Genomic DNA, 13,900 nt, shown 5'->3' with positions numbered 1-13,900 from the left:
AAGAGTAAGCATTTGAAAACAACTATGAGTAAAGCTAATGAATCCAGGCACTGTGTCAGGTTTAAATCATTCACAGTCAGAGAAAAATCCCTTTCCCAACAACAGGCTGAAAATACAGACTCTCATGAAGTATACACCCACCCACGCAGGAATACTTACTAGGCTGTGTTTGTGCATGTACCACTGACTTACCTCCCTAAACTAAAATTACATCCTATACTCAAACTATGGCCACTGTCTCATCAGCCAAGACAATTCTGCCATTTTTTTAAATGGTTGCACATTTTGCTTCAGGACACCAAGAAGCTTCCCTGAGACCTGACCTCCCTCATGAATCTATATGTTCAAACCTGAGCCAAAGAAAAGCACACAGCTATTTGACAGAGTGGTACCCTGCACTGGAATACTTTTAACTAATTTAACACTGTATCACTGCATAATACTAATGTAACACAGCTTTAAATTGTTAATAAAATTACTTTCACACATTCACAAAACCCTCAATTTCTTGGTGATGGAAAAAAAATGACTTAAATTAACCAGAGATTTATGTAGTTAGAACGATGCTTTCATGACTGACCTGGTAGTTCCCTCTAATGCATTTTGGTTTTGGTTCTGTTATGAACCTGGGACTTTCAGAACCTTCAAATGATGGGTACCACAACAAACCCAGTGTGAATGGATCCTTACAACAGACGGGGGCTATGATATCAGAGCACATGACAAAGTAAACTTGGCAACAAATTAAATAAAAACTCAGAAGAGGGGCTGGGAGTTTGGCCTAGTGGTTAAAGTGCTTGCCTAGCATGCACGAAGACCCGGGTTCGATTCCTTAGTACCACATACATAGAAAAAGCCAGAAATGGTGAGGTGGCTCAGGGTAGAACACTAGCCTTGAGGAAAGCCTAAGGACAATGCTCAGGCCCTGAGCTCAAGCCCAGGACTGGCAAAAAATAAAAAAAATAAAAAAAAAAAACTCAGAAGAGTTGGGTGCTGGTGATTCACACCCATTAATCCTAACTACTCAGGAGGCTGAGATCTGAGGACCATGGATCAAAGCCAGCCTGAGCAGGTCAAGCTCATGAGCTCTTACCTCTAATTAACCACTAAGGAACGGCAAGTGGCACTGTGACTCAAAATGGTAGATCACTAACTTTCAGAAAAAGAGCTCAGGAACTGTACCCATGCCAAGTTCAAGCCCCACAGCCAAAAGAGAGAGAGGGGGTGGGGAGAGATGAGAGAAAGGGGGGAGGGGGAAAGAGATGAGAGGGAGAAGAGAGAGATAACTTACATGAAGTTTCTCTGCCACTAGCTCATAAAAACCATTTTATAGATATCCCATATCTGCTTTTATTTAAGTTCTGTGGACTTACAGAAAATTTGAAATATTACAGAAAGAAGGATTCTCATTATCCTTGGTTTCTCAAGTGTTTGCACATTACTAAACTTGCTTGATCTTTTCCTCTTCTTCCTGAAATCACCTCTTAGTAAATTGCAACTATGTTCCCAATATGTCCTGAGTACAAGAAAATCTCATACATAACCATAGTACAATTGCCTCAACCAAAAGAAAGAAATTACAAAACAATAATTGCATCTCTAGATCTGAGATTTACCAGTTACCCAATAATGTCTTTTGCAGCCAAAGAAAATACTAGCCACTCATTCAGCTATCCACATCCCCTTTACGATAGCACGGTAGGATGTTCTAGTCTTTGAATAGCATGGGATTGATGTTATTGGAGAATTTAGGCCAGTCATTTTGCAGAGCACACCTCCTTTTGGTGTGTCTGAGATTCTCATTTGAACACTAAACTCTGAGAAGGACCACCAGAGGAAGGTAGGTTGCTGAGTTGTCTGTGGCTCATGCCACCCTACTGACTAGCTCTACAACTGGACCCACAAACACTGAGATGATGCTTTTACCTCACCCATCCGGGATCACCAGCCACTATTCTATCCTGTGTTGATTTATCACTGCTTTCTGGGAAAATAATCTTCACTATATGAATATCCTACTACACATCAAATCTCCAGCCATTCCTGGTTTCCACATGTGTATACATGCTTCTTTCCCATGTTCTTACAAGACCTTTCCAAGTTCCCAAGTTACTTTACTTGAGAAAAATGCATTAATTAGAAATGCTCTGGAAACCAAAAATTATATCTGCCTGTTTTGTTTCCTGCAATCACTGCTTAAATTAAAAAAAAAAAAAACAGTAAATTACTGATTAGATCTCACACATGGTGCTTAAAAAAAATCCTAATGACGCACTTCTGCTAAATTCTATTATCACGAAATTATTTGTTTGTTTTCTTAATGCTTTAGATAACCTCTGTTTCAACTTCAGTATTTGTCTTGCTAAACTAAAACAAGTCGCTTGGTAAATAAATTCATAGATATTGGTGAGGTTTATTCCACCATGAAGAAACAACAACAAAAGATGTTTGGATTTTTAGGAGAGGAAGATCCATCAGATCTTCTCATTTTGATTCTTTCTAGATTGCATACATATTACTGTTACTGAGAATCCTGGATCCATTGACTTGAATGGGGTCAATGAAAGATGACGCTCCACAGCAAATCTGTTTATGAATCCCCCAAGCGGTAGACAATACGAACTTCCAGAAATCCCATGGTTTTTTTTTTCTTCTTTGCTCACTAAACATTACTTAATTGAAGACTTAGGGCCTCTGTAATAGATCTCTGGTACCAAACACCACCCCATCTCTTCACATCAGGCCGCAGAGTCAAAACAGAGAATCCTCCCAATCAAGCCCAGGAAAATGAAACCATGAATTTGGATTTGCTCAGCAATAATGAAGAACTCTGGGGAGGTTGGAAACATGAAGCTTCTGTTTTCCCTCTCCTTGGGCCTACAGAGAGCCAGTGGAAAGAGAGCCAGTGGAATACCACAGGACAAGGCTAAAAATCTGTAACTGCAGTTTCACTTTAAGGGGCGGGGACTTTCTTTCAAGGGCAACTCAAAAGCAGAGCTACCTCCAACAGCACCCTGATAGTTTTTCTTAATGGAATGTTTGTAAACACACACACACACACATACACACACAACCATACACAATACATAGGCGCAAATAAACAACATTCTGGTAAGATCCAATAGGATCTAGTATAAATGTGTTTCTATGTTTTGTTTTTTTTCAATACTTGAAATTTAAACTCAGGGCTTCAAGAATGCTTAGCTAGCTTACTTAACTGGTGTGCTCTATCGGTTAAGTCATCCCTCTAGTCTAGCTTTTTGCTGGTTAATTGGAGATGGGAGTCTCATGGATTTTTCTGCCCAGCTGGTTTTGATCCTCAGTCCTCAGATCAGTCCTGAGTAGCTAGGATTACAGGCAGGTGCCACCATCACCAGCCTTGTCTTTTTGTTTTGTTTTGTCTAAATAATGCCACCAAGCTCTCTCCCCAGCTAGTACCTTTGACAGAAATTTCTGGTCAACTCCCTACCACCTACAATTAGCACACATGTCAAGATTAGGTCACAAACCCAGACTACAAATCCAAACCTCTAACACCAACTCAGGGGGAAGTTTCTGGTTTTCTTTCCATTTTATGTGTAGGCTTCTGTGGGGCAGGAGGAAAGCTGGCTGAGGTTGGATCAGCTGGGAGATCCCCGGAGCACATAAACACCACTGACTATTGGAAGTGAGACCATTTTAATAGACAGCTGCTTCCAGGCCCAGACAATGGAGCACCAGGAAAGTAGCATGAATGTGACCCTCTCTAGTAAATCCTGGGTCTGCTGCCTGGAAGCAAGCTGCTCTGCCGTGAGAGCCACCAAGTCAGCAGTGGTTTAAATAAATCAATGTGTGTATCAGAAGTGAGGATGGGAGGCCTGCTACAGGGATGGCAGGGAAAAGGAGACAAAGTACACAAATGCATTACTTGATAGACAAATGATGTACCAAGTAGACCTTTGTAACAGTGTGTACACACACACACACACACACACACACACACACACACACACACACACTATACCAGAGGGTGTTTTTTGTTTTGTTTTGTTTTTTGCCAGTCGTGGGCTTGAGCTCAGGGCCCGAGCACTGTCCTTGGACTTTCTCAAGGCTTAGCACTCTACCACTTGAGCCTCAGCACCACTTCTGGCTTTTTTCTATATATGTGGTACAGAGGAATCGAACCTGGGTCATCGTGCATGCTAGGCAAGCACTCTAAATAATGCCACTAGGCCAAACTCCCGACCCTTTTTTTTTTTTTTTGTTGGTCTCAGGGCTTGAACTCTGGGCCTAGGCACCATCCCTGCGCTCTTCAGCTCAAGGCTACCCACCCTACCAGTTGAGCCACAGCGCCCCTTCCAGGTTTTTATTTTTTCTTTAATAATGTAAATATTAAACCCGTCAAGGGTAGGATTAAAAGAATGTTTAATATCAGACAGCAATAGTGTGCATGTGTGTAAGAACGTGTGCCTGTGAGGCTGCTGATAGAGACCTAACTCAGGGCCTCCCCACTGTTGCTTAGCTTCATTGTTCAAGGCTGATTCTCTACCACTTGATGCACTTGTGGCTTTTTGGTTAATTGGAGATAAATGGCTCGTGGACTTTCCTAGTAGGACTGGCTTCAAATTGCTATCTTCAGATCTCAGCCTCCTGAGTAACTAGGATTATAGGCGTGAGCCACCAGTGCTTCCATTAAATTATGGCAATAACTTTATCTCAGCTTTTAAAACCTGGTAATATTGCCAAACAAGCAGGCAAAACTGGACATGTTTCAAGATTTATTTTTCTAAGTGACAATCTCCAATAAATAGACAGAATATAGTAATCAGACAGAAAATAAAATGTGTTAACACTCTTTTCACTTTCATATTGCAGGTTCTCCCACACACACACACATACACACAATTTATTTTCTAATTAACTAAAGAATAAAGGCATAGAAGTGGTTAAGCTTTAAGTTTGTATGCAACAACAGTGCAGGGAATGTGACTTTAGAGAATAAAATATTCATTTCAAATGCTCAGTTGCAAATTAGCCAACAATATCTTTGAAAGTCAATCAATGTACTAAATGTGCCCCCCCAGCCCACTGTTATTTTCAAAGACTATCTTTGAAGTGTAGTCTATCCTTGGTTTTCAAAAATATCACTTGTCTTAAACATTCATTAAAACTTACTATGGATAAAAACCACACAAATAAAATGAAAAATCCACAGCAAGTATCTTCTAGGATAACACTTTAATAAGAAGTGTAGAAAACTGAGCCTGGCATTTCTTTTTTTGTTTGTTTTCTAATAGTCTGTATAACTCCCTGTGTTCACATCAGTATACAGGGAGAAAGGAAAATACTTTTCACCTTGTTTCAATAAAATCTAAAGGGTTTTTGTTGTTGTTGTTGGGTTTGTTTTGTTTTTGTGATGGTCCTGGGGTTTTAACACAGGGCCTGGATACTGTCTTTGAACTTTTTCTAATCAAGGCTAGTTTCCTACCACTTGAGTTACAGCTCTACTTTCCACTTTTTGGTGGTTAGAAATAGAGTTGCAGGGCCGGGAGTTTGGCCTAGTGGTAGAGTGCTTGCCAAGCATGCACGAAGACCCAGGTTCGATTCCTCGGTACCACATACATAGAAAAAAGCTGGAAGTGGTGCTGAGGCTCAAGTGGTAGAGCTCTAGCCTTGAGAAAGTCCAAGGACAGGGCTTAGGCCCTGAGCTCAAGCCCAGGACTGGCCAAAAAAAAAAAAAAACACCACATGAGAAAATCTGCCATTAAAATGGAAATAGAGAAATATCAATAATAAAATATTATTTTAAAAAAAGAAATAGAGTTGCATAGATTTTCTTACCCAAACTAACCTAAACTATGATCCTCAGATCTCAGCCTCTTGTATAGCTAAGATTGCAAAATGTGAGCCACTAACACTCAACGAGAGGGTATTTTTTTTTAAAAAAAAGCTTCACCAGGAGTCTTTGTTTATAATAAGAAATAGAAGGTTTGTCACCATTATTTTGGGGGGGGGGTTAAGTAGGGAAGGAGAAAAGAGGAAGAAAGAATAAGAAAGAGGGAAGAAGGAAGAGATAAAACTTATCTATAACAAAAAATTCTAATTTTCCATTTGAATCAAAACAATAACTTTGAAAAATGTTACTCCCCTTTCCAAATACAAACTAAAAGACCAAATCTAATTGGCTGCCCCAGAAGGTAAATTCATCAATATACAAGATAGCTGCTTCAACCAGAAGTGAAATATGTTTGGAACATAAAATGCCAGTAAGTCCTTGGTGGTAAATTACCAACAACTAAACTAGGAAAAGAATGAAAACTCTGCAACTCTAATAATAATCGAATAATAAATACATTCAGCAACCAAGTCTGACTACTTGTCATTAAAAAAAAAAGTAATATGGTCCTGGAAATGTACAGTAAGTGTCAGAGTCCTCATATTTTTAAAGGAAAAAAACATAAGCACCACATTTCTAAACAATTGTGTCAAACTACACTATAACATTAATAGTAGGGTAAAATAAAAAACCATGATTTTGCTTCAATTAGCAGCTTGGCTACTGGTGAACTAATTACAAAGATGTAATTTCAGCTCAGCAGCTAAGCAGGTCCATTTTCAAAAGTGAATTAGCCAAGACGCAAAGGAATGATATCATATTCAAATGTTATTCAGTTACTTCACAGCGTTCAAGAAAAAAACAAATGCGTGCTCAATGTGAGTGAATCTTTTTATGTCCCAAAGAATGAAAAATCCTTATATGAATCAAATGCCAGGACAAAAATAAAAGCGCAAAATCATTCTAACAATCTCATATATTATATTTCCCTCCCTAACCATCACAAAAGTTATTTCATTCCTACAGTAACTATATTTACCTCTGTATTAGTCCACACAAATGACTTTGTCAGCCCAATGGAACAATAATAATAATAAGATGAGCACCTAATTTCTTGTACATTAAGATGTGTCCATCACTCATTTTACCTCCCTACATGTACAGATTCATTTAATTCTCATAACAGACCTTTGAGGCTATTTCTATTTGTTGGATCCCAAGTATTTATATATTTTAATTACTACGACCAAATCTTTTCTTACTCAACAACTAGGTAAACAATTCACCAATGCCCAAACAGTCCTTCATCCCTCTGAGCAACAGAAGACAGAGATAACAGGCTGTCTGTACAGTCACACAAGTTCGATAAATGCTTCCCTACTAATATGTTTGACTTTAATGCTATTCAAACATTCACATGGAAGCAGCTCTAGCGTAAATATCCCCGAACAAATGGCTGTATATTATCCAGGAGGGAGCATTTGGATCGCCAGACTGAGAAGTACTAGGCCATCTGGCTCCAGCAATCTCTCCAAAACCATCAGCTTTGTTTTCACCCCCAGACTCCAAACAACACATTTTCCACTGTGATGAGTTTACATTTTCCCAAACACAGGTCCTGATCATGCATAAAAATTCCAAACTTCTTCATTCCTCTATGTGCAAGGAAATGTAAATCACCTGCATTTTTTTGACAAATTACCAAAGGAGACAGAAAGCTGCTGAAATATGCTCCCTCACTATAAACTTGCTCTATTCCTTTTGTTTGTTTGTTTCTCCAGATATATGAAAGGCTCTTTCTTGTGGGCCTAGTGAATTCCTTGGAAAATGAGTGATACACTAAAAATAGGCTTATCTACCAGGGAAAAGCCATGAATGAACAGAAAGGGTTGTTAGTCAAATCCAAGTAGCCCTGGCAAGGTATAATTAAACAATCAATAGGAAATGCATATACATATATAATTGCACTGATAACATAAAAATACTGGAAATGTCCAAATAAATATATAAAGAACTCCAGATTGGAGGAGAGCGACGTCAACCTGGGAATATAGATCATACAGCATTCCTGTTTTTTAGACCCTGGCTGTCTTAGGATTCTCTGTCCATCTCTCACCGCTTTAAATTCATACAAAGATGTGACTATTTTCCTTTCTACAAAAAAAAAAAGTAGCTTTAGTTTGGGGACAGAGAACATGTTGTTTTCAACTAACTTTATAAAAGTTGCTATCTTTTCTCTGGAGTGTCACTAGAGAAAACTGGTAGAGGGGGTGGGTGAGAAAAAGCTAGTTTTGCCTTGCCTTTTTACTATGTAGAAGCAACCACAGAAGATGATGTTATTTCAAAAACTTCATGGAATTTTAAAATGAAGCTTATTAACCCTCACACTTCGGTTGAGTTCTGGGAGCTTCTGAAGTGGACACAGCTTCTGAGTTCAGCAGCCATAAACTTTGGGACCTAAAGGCCTGTGAATGTTCACTAATAGAATACCAAAAGCAGCAATGACACGAAAACAAGCTATTTTTAGGCCAGCTAAACTTGGTTTTGAAGAACCCTTCCCAAAACTTAGCCTCATTTTCTAGTCGATGGACAGTATTTTTTAATATTATGCATTATGTGGTTGACAAAAGGGACACAGGGATAAGGGAACTTCAGATCCTTCCTCATGCACTGCTAATGAAGTTTCACTATTCCTGACAGAGTCCAAAATTAAGAGTCGTTACCCAAAAGTGTCTAATGAGATTCTGTGAAAAGGTGTGAAATTCTGTGTCATACCAATACTTCTTGGTTGATTGGCTACATTTCTGTTTGGTCTCAGTGCTGTTCAGATTAGGAACAATCTACGAAAACAAGGGATGCACATCTACTTTTGTTCACTGCTTGCCCAATATTCTTTCTGAATTCTAACCCCAGCGTGTGAGTCAACAATAGGAGATACACTCACTCACTTACTCTCTCTCTCACTCACAGAGTCACAACCATATTTTGAATAATGTTACGGTAAACAAACAACTCAGACACTTGAATGGTGGCCAGGTATTTCCTTCACAATCTGTTATTTTACAACTTATCACATGGCCACAAGTATTCTATTCTGCACTGTACATATCAAAATCTAGAATCTGTGAGGAAGGATTCCACAAGAGGGAAATGTAACCAATTAATCAGATAGTTTCTGTCAAACCTTCTTTACTTTATGAAAAAGTAAGTTTTATGCAAAACTGTTTATCATGCAATAATTTTGAAGCAGATGAGGATACACTGTTTTACTAATAAAGGTTAAATATTAATTTATTATGCCATAGCTAGAGAAAGTTAGGCTTCTTCACTCTGATCTGCCAGCATTTTTGAGACTATTGCTTTAACTGCGTATATAAGAAGCTAACCTACTTCCTAAACTCTAACAGCTCCTACTCAAAGAACAAGCAACTGGATAATGAGCAAGGATTGCCTTTCAAAGTGAAAGCAATAGAAAAGGTGGCTAGTTCACTAATTATTATGAAGCAAACAGAAATGTCTTAAAATGCCCATTTTTCTTGATCTATGTACACTTACATAATTAATTATTAAACCTTTTTTCAGATCACTTCCCCAGCGTAATTTATCATTTTAATTTTTCAGTAAGAAAGCATATACAGAAAATGATCTCGTATTTGCTATATTAAAACAAAACTATATCTATTCTTGCTTCTTATCCTCCTCTTGTTTCTATCTGTACCTCCCTTTAGAATTTACAGTAATAACAAGCTATAAACCAATGCCCTGAGCTACATTTTTTTTCTTAGACGCTATAGCCTTGTTAGTTAAATGATATTGAATGCACTGCTTTACAAAAATAAATAAATAAATAAAAAGACATTTTCTCACTGTGTATCTATAAGAATGTGTCAAGCCAGTTCATTTTATAATGGCAAAATCATTTTTGATGGCACTTTTGGTCTAAGATAAAGTCATTCATAGTCACCTAAGATAAATCAGATAAAAAATAATCACTTCAGGCTTATCCTAATTTTGTGCTCCTGAAACTTGCTTGTTTTACAGTGCTGGCTGCAATTTAATATTTATGTGGTCACTGTTGCAGAAACACACAATCCCTAAATACTTATTTGTACTTTTTAATCTTTAAAAACGTAAATCCCAACAAATACATGTGGGGTGTACATTAGAGTTGATACCCTCCCTCCTATCCCTCTACCCTCCCACTGAGGAGAATGACAGGAAAGGGCACCCAGGGTATCAAAGACATTTCTGAAAACAAATCTCCACTTAAGACGTTTCTGGTTTGATACTGTTAAAGAAAAAAAAAAGTCACTAAAGCCAAGCTTTTCCTGCTTAGCAGGGAAAAAAATTTTTTTGACATAATAGTATTCAAATGAAAGAAAGCTATCCTGGGTAAATCCATTTTAAAAAGTCCAAAAGTAAAATGTGAACATACTCTTAAGTGTACATGTGAACTTAACTCTGAGCTATCCACTAAGAAAAGTATCTTCAAGAAAAACAAATATTTTAGGGAAATAATATAAACTTGAGTTCAATAGATACTTAAGTATTATATTTTTAATGATTTGACAATCTCCTGCTTTTTTGTTGCTTGGGTCACAATGAAATATGAGAAGGATAATCTAAAGAAACTGTCCTTAAATTGGCTCTTGTTAAGATTTTGACACTCCCAACGGCATATCAATGTGCATTTTGTACAACCTAGTTGAGCTCTGCATGGCATATCTAAAGCAATTTTTAAATATGTGTACATACCCTAATTCTAAACTTTCTAAGCCAGTATTTACGAAAGATCATTTCCTTTATTTTCAAAAAAAGAAAAAGAAAAAACAAGCAAACACATTTTAATCCTCTCCCTAAAGTACTGTACCCAGGATAACTTTTTTTTCTTTGTTCTGATTTCTTTCTCCCACCCAATAAAGCTGTCTTTTCCACCCCCCTGCTGCTACTAAAATCCTCCAATTACCTAAACCAGCTACTTCTTCATTCTGAATCTTAACTTTTTTCTTAAAATTAAGAAGGGAAGAAGAAGAAGAAAAGAAATGAAAAAAAAAAAACTTCTGTGTCTCATTAAAATGTCAGGCCTCTCTTCTGACTCGGCTCATAATTGTATCTTTTAAACCATAACTCAACCTTAATGTATACTGCCTGACACCCGCGTGTGGGGAGCTTAAGAAAACGCTATGTACCTTTAAGACACCAAGCTAGCTCAGGCTGCCTGGCTTCCTGCCAAACTTAGAGGCAAAAAGGCAGGAGTATTTTTTTTTAAATATCATCTAACAATTGTCGCTCCTTTTCCAACACTACTCTTCTGCAAACCACCTCCTTTAAAAAATAAAAATAAAATAAAATCCGTGCCCTGGTCATCTGCGCTCCCAGTCCACCTCACAGGCCCTGGGCCAGCTGCCCTGGACCTGGGCCTCCGGGGACGCCTGGCTGGCTCAGGCGTCCACGTCGCCCCGTCTCCCCGCGGCTGCCTCCGGGTCCCTTTTGCGCCCCAAGGGAGAGGAAGTGCAGCCCCCCCCCCTCGGCTTGGCTTCACTCAGGCGCCCAGGGTCTGAACCCCAGGCGCCTCGAGGCCTCGTCCCCACGCGGACGCCCCGGGCGCAGGCCGTGCCAGGCGCTGGGAGATAGACAGGCCGCGAGGTCCGCCAGGCCTCGGGGTCCCAGCCGCCCCCCACGAACGCCGTGACCCGGTGGAGGGGTCAGTCCACACACACGGCCACGGGTGGGGGGCCGTGGAGTGAAGACACTTACTTGTTTGGTCATGGAGTCGATGAGGCGCACGTAGAAGTCCTGTTCGGTCCGGATCCCTGGGGCAGGGAGAGAGAGGGACGCGGAGGAGTGAGGTGAGGGGGGACCGGAGCCTCGGAGATCCGCACCACCACCACCCCGCAAACACACACTGACACACTCACAGGGGGGTCCAAGGCCGGGGGGGACCCCCGCCTCCTCCCCGGCCCCAGCCACAGTCCAGGGGAAAAGGTGGGCACGACCCCCGCCCCGGTGCCCAGGGCGCCCCCTGCAATCGCCTGGGGCCTCCAGCTCTGAGCCCCGGGGGCCTTGGGCCTGGAGACCCGCGCAGCCCCAGGGGCTCACGGGCGGGCGCACGGGCCCTCCACAGGTGAAACTTCCCAGGACGCCCGTGGAGGAGAGGCCGGTTCACCTGGAGCGAGGCCGACGGCGGAGCTGGGCTGGGAGGCTGGCGTCCAGCTGGAGCCCCCTGCCCCGACCCGGAGCCCCAGCGTGCGGGCACCGACCCGACGGGAGCCTCACCATTGCTGAAGAGCAGCTGCAGCCGGTAGTGGATTCCATTATTGGTCTTTTCGCTGTTGGCTTCCTGGTTTTTGCAGCAGGATGCAAAGACACGAGAGACGCGGGGAGAGCTCGGGTGAGCGGAGGGGCCCCCTTCGAAGGGACCCCCGCCCCCCCCGGCTGTCACCCCCTCCCGCGCCCCCAGTCCACCCTTCCCGAGATTTCCGTGGGGCGCGCACGGGGTGACCCTCTTCCCAGGGCCGGCGTGGTCGAGTGGACGAGGTGGGTTGGTTCCACGCGCCCATGGCCTTCCACGGTGTGTGAAGCCTGGCTCGCCTCTCTCCGGCTCTGGGGGCTCCACGTGGACCCAGAGTCCAGATTCGCCCAGGCCGGGACGTGGGGAGGGGACCCCCCAACACCGGGAGTGTCACGGATGCTTTGCACCCGCGAGGCCCGGGCCTGGCTCCCCCGAGTCCCCGCGGTGCCCCCGGCGGCGCCCACTTACTTTTTCCTTCTCCACGAAGCCCACGAAGGCCGTCCTCTCGATCTCCACGGGCTGGCCCTGGCGGTCGTAGAGGGCCAGGACGAAGTGGAAGAAGTTGGATTTGCGCAGATTGGAAGGTGGCTGCTTCTCGAAGTGAGCCCGGGCCAGACCCACCCCGCTGCGGCCAAAGACGCAGAGTTAGACCCGCGGAGCCCCCGCGCCGCCCGGCCCCGCGCCCCACGCGCACCCCCGGGGCGTCGCTGGCCTTTGACACCCACGTCCCCCCCCACCCCGCCATCCCCGGCCGCGGGGTCCGCGCACTTTGGCGGACTCGCTCCGACGAGGTGTGAAAGTCGGGCGGGCTGGGGTTTTGCGCGCGAGGAGGCGACACGCGCCGAGCATCCACTCCCACCTAAAGCGCGCCACGTGGGGAGGGGAGCCGTGCCGGCGGATGAGGTTCGGGGAGAACAGCATCTCAGCCCCGGGGCTTCCCGCCACCCCTTCGGATGTGCAGCCTGGAGCTCGTGGGCAGGTGCAGGGAAGACGGCGAGGCTCTCCCGGCTGGGACCACCACCGCCCACTCGGGACACCTCCCACGCCCTGGCCAATCGCGGGTGCCGGGTCCTGGAGAACCCAATTACCACCACCACCACCCTTCAAAAAAGAGAAAAAAAAACCAAACACCACGGGAGTGGAGAAGGATGCCAGAGTGGGCACGTCGGGGGCTGGTTACTGGGCAAAAATAAATAAATGAAAAGGAATTGGGGTGTTTCCCCCCCCAAAGCGGTCCTGACGAAGTTCTGCTGCGCTGAGGAAGGAGCGCGGGGCCCGGAGACGCGGAGGGCGGCTCGGGACCGGGGACCCGGGGTCCGGCCGCGCGTGACAGCCCCGCACGGGCCGCGGAGTTACACACGCGCGCGCGCGCACACACACACTTTCGCTCCCAGCCCAGTTACCCAGTTCACTCTCACTACCAACCACCCCCAACCTCCCGAGCTGCGGGGAGAAGGACCCGGCTGGGGGACACTGGTCCCCAGGCCTGAGAGGCCGGGGGTGATGGCAGGAGTTCTCTGTCCCCTTCCCCTTCAGCACCCTCCGGGTCACCCACCCCCCTCCCCAAAGCCCTGTTGGTGTCCCCCACTTGGGACCTGAGCCCCCACACACACCTGGAAAGGGCATTGACTGAGCCCAGGAAAGTTCTTCCTGTCAACTCCCCCCTCCCCACAAAGGGACGCAGCCCAGGTGCCTCGCCTGCCACCCGGGCAGCTTCGGGTGGGAGCGGGGCTGGAGGAGGCCCGGGTGACGGGACGGGGTGGCTTCGGGAAGAGGGGAGAATTAAACTTGGG

The 13,900-nt window shown here is 44.0% G+C and overlaps 1 protein-coding gene across 4 annotated transcripts in view; it reads right to left on the bottom strand.

The window, feature by feature from the left end:
• Ebf1 (EBF transcription factor 1) overlaps positions 1 to 13,900 on the bottom strand; it is a 386,167-nt gene that overhangs the window by 371,333 nt on the left and 934 nt on the right. For all 4 annotated transcript variants that reach the window (XM_090321094.1, XM_090321095.1, XM_090321097.1 and 1 more), the window contains exons 2-4: positions 12,576 to 12,732; positions 12,092 to 12,155; positions 11,573 to 11,628 (exon numbers count right to left, since the gene is read on the bottom strand). In XM_090321094.1, coding sequence (XP_090177220.1) covers positions 11,573 to 11,628; positions 12,092 to 12,155; positions 12,576 to 12,732 — 277 coding nt within the window. The remainder of the gene's footprint in view (positions 1 to 11,572; positions 11,629 to 12,091; positions 12,156 to 12,575; positions 12,733 to 13,900) is intronic.

Source organism: Megascapheus bottae, chromosome 29, assembly GCF_031878675.1.
Source record: "Megascapheus bottae isolate mThoBot1 chromosome 29, mThoBot2.hap1, whole genome shotgun sequence".
Lineage (NCBI taxonomy): Eukaryota > Metazoa > Chordata > Mammalia > Rodentia > Geomyidae > Megascapheus > Megascapheus bottae.
The sequence above is the reverse complement of the archived record's forward strand: the minus strand, read 5'-3'. Positions and strand labels throughout refer to the sequence as shown.